This window comes from Perkinsus marinus (assembly GCF_000006405.1).
Source record: "Perkinsus marinus ATCC 50983 genomic scaffold scf_1104296943106, whole genome shotgun sequence".
Lineage (NCBI taxonomy): Eukaryota > Perkinsozoa > Perkinsida > Perkinsidae > Perkinsus > Perkinsus marinus.
The window spans coordinates 1-1,582 of record NW_003211958.1 but is presented as its reverse complement, the minus strand read 5'-3'; the positions used below and the strand labels follow the sequence as shown (position 1 = coordinate 1,582).

At 50.3% G+C, this 1,582-nt stretch overlaps 1 protein-coding gene across 1 annotated transcript; it reads right to left on the bottom strand.

Moving 5' to 3' along the window:
• Positions 1 to 1,081: 1,081 nt before the first annotated feature.
• Pmar_PMAR026913 (hypothetical protein) lies at positions 1,082 to 1,377 on the bottom strand (the record flags this gene model as incomplete). Its single annotated transcript, XM_002781259.1, has 2 exons — positions 1,082 to 1,147; positions 1,192 to 1,377. Coding segments are annotated over 2 exons (252 nt in total), but the record flags the coding sequence as incomplete, so codon positions are not given.
• Between the last annotated feature and the right edge of the window lie 205 nt (positions 1,378 to 1,582).

The following is a 1,582-nucleotide window of genomic DNA, read 5'->3' as shown; positions in this document are numbered from 1 at the left end:
CGAGCAATCCTATGCTGTAGGGGAAGCCACCCAGATAGCGGTGAATGACGATGACAACATATACATATACAGTCTAGATGGATACCACGGGTTCGAAATGACATCATCAAAACACATAGGAGGTAAATTGTCACTTAGTGTGTAGCTGGGGTTGAGATAGCGAATACTATAATCGTTGCATCGGAGATGTGGTGGTATTTCTACAAGAGTCTCCTTTATAGGCAAGGCTGGAACTCTATAAAGATGCCCTTCTCCTTGAACTCATGTCGTGCCCTCTCTAGCAATGTCAGTATAATCTTCTCTGTTACTCCAAGGCGTACCACAGCCCACCTAAGCAGGGGATGAGGCAAGTTGGTTGCCGTGAACAACAACTTACCTGCAACGACCTATGCAGTTGAAGGCCTTCAAGTATCCTCTCTGCATGGGGCCTGACCATCTTATGCCTTCTACTTCAATGGCGTGTCCAAGCCCTGAAAGGGGTTTCATGCAGTTATCAAAACTAAGAGACAACTACTCACCACCATTGGACGAAGCCTCCGGGCCGAGAACCGACTCAGGTCTATACACAAATCGCAGCCACCATGCGAGCTCGGCTAGCGACGCGCCCGGATTCTCATTAAGCGATGCTGAACAGGATTGAATGGAAGCGGTCTGACTCACACCCCTAGCGAAATTAGCATGTTATGGATATTGCGAGTGACACAAGTCTTCTCTCACATACCAGCAAACATGAGAATAGAGAACGATATATATGTGATCGTGCAAATGCATGAACCGTCTTTGATAATGCAACCCACACAGAGGTAGTCCTCTCTCGACCACTGCTGAGGAGAGGAATGGTCACGCGCCTTACATAGAGCGCAGTCCCTGGAGTCGACTATACACGCAAGTAGCTTCACTTCATTAACGCGATGAAGGCATCTATCCAACTGCGGCTTCTCGAACGGTGATGGACTCGGCGCAGCGGTACGCCAACCACAACTTTTCCCCAAAGCTCGCGAGTATCTTAACGCAAACTTCCATCTTCGATAAGGCGGCCTAGAACCCACCTGTCCGGTGAATTGAGCCACGAGGAGCTCACTTCCACCCGTTGCCATTCCACTGAGCATCCAGGAGAGCCACGGCATGCAACATAAATGCGTTCAACCTGAATCGAACCTTGGCCTTGAGGTGGCCGAACAATACCCTTACCTCATCAGTCGAATATCTCTCTTTGATGCTCGTGGCACCAGCGCCATACCCAAACGTGTACTCAGAGCTAGCAGTATCAGCCGCCAACAGCAGACGTGAACCGACCTTCTCACCGAGACCCTGAGAGGCCCATTCGATGTCTCTCACCCAGCCAGCCCTACAGCAAAAAGCAGGCCCTCCCCCCATATGATCCAGAAATGTCTTTCTCCATGGAACCGTACCTGGGATGACATACGGAGGACCATAGCTCGCCTCGAATACCACATCGGACTTACCCGAGATTCGCTAATGACTGCGGCTTCAAGTTCGAGAGACTGGGGATTCACGGTATTGGAAGATACCTCTCTCGGACGCGTATGTTTGATCTCGCTATGAGAGGAGCAGAAGCTTA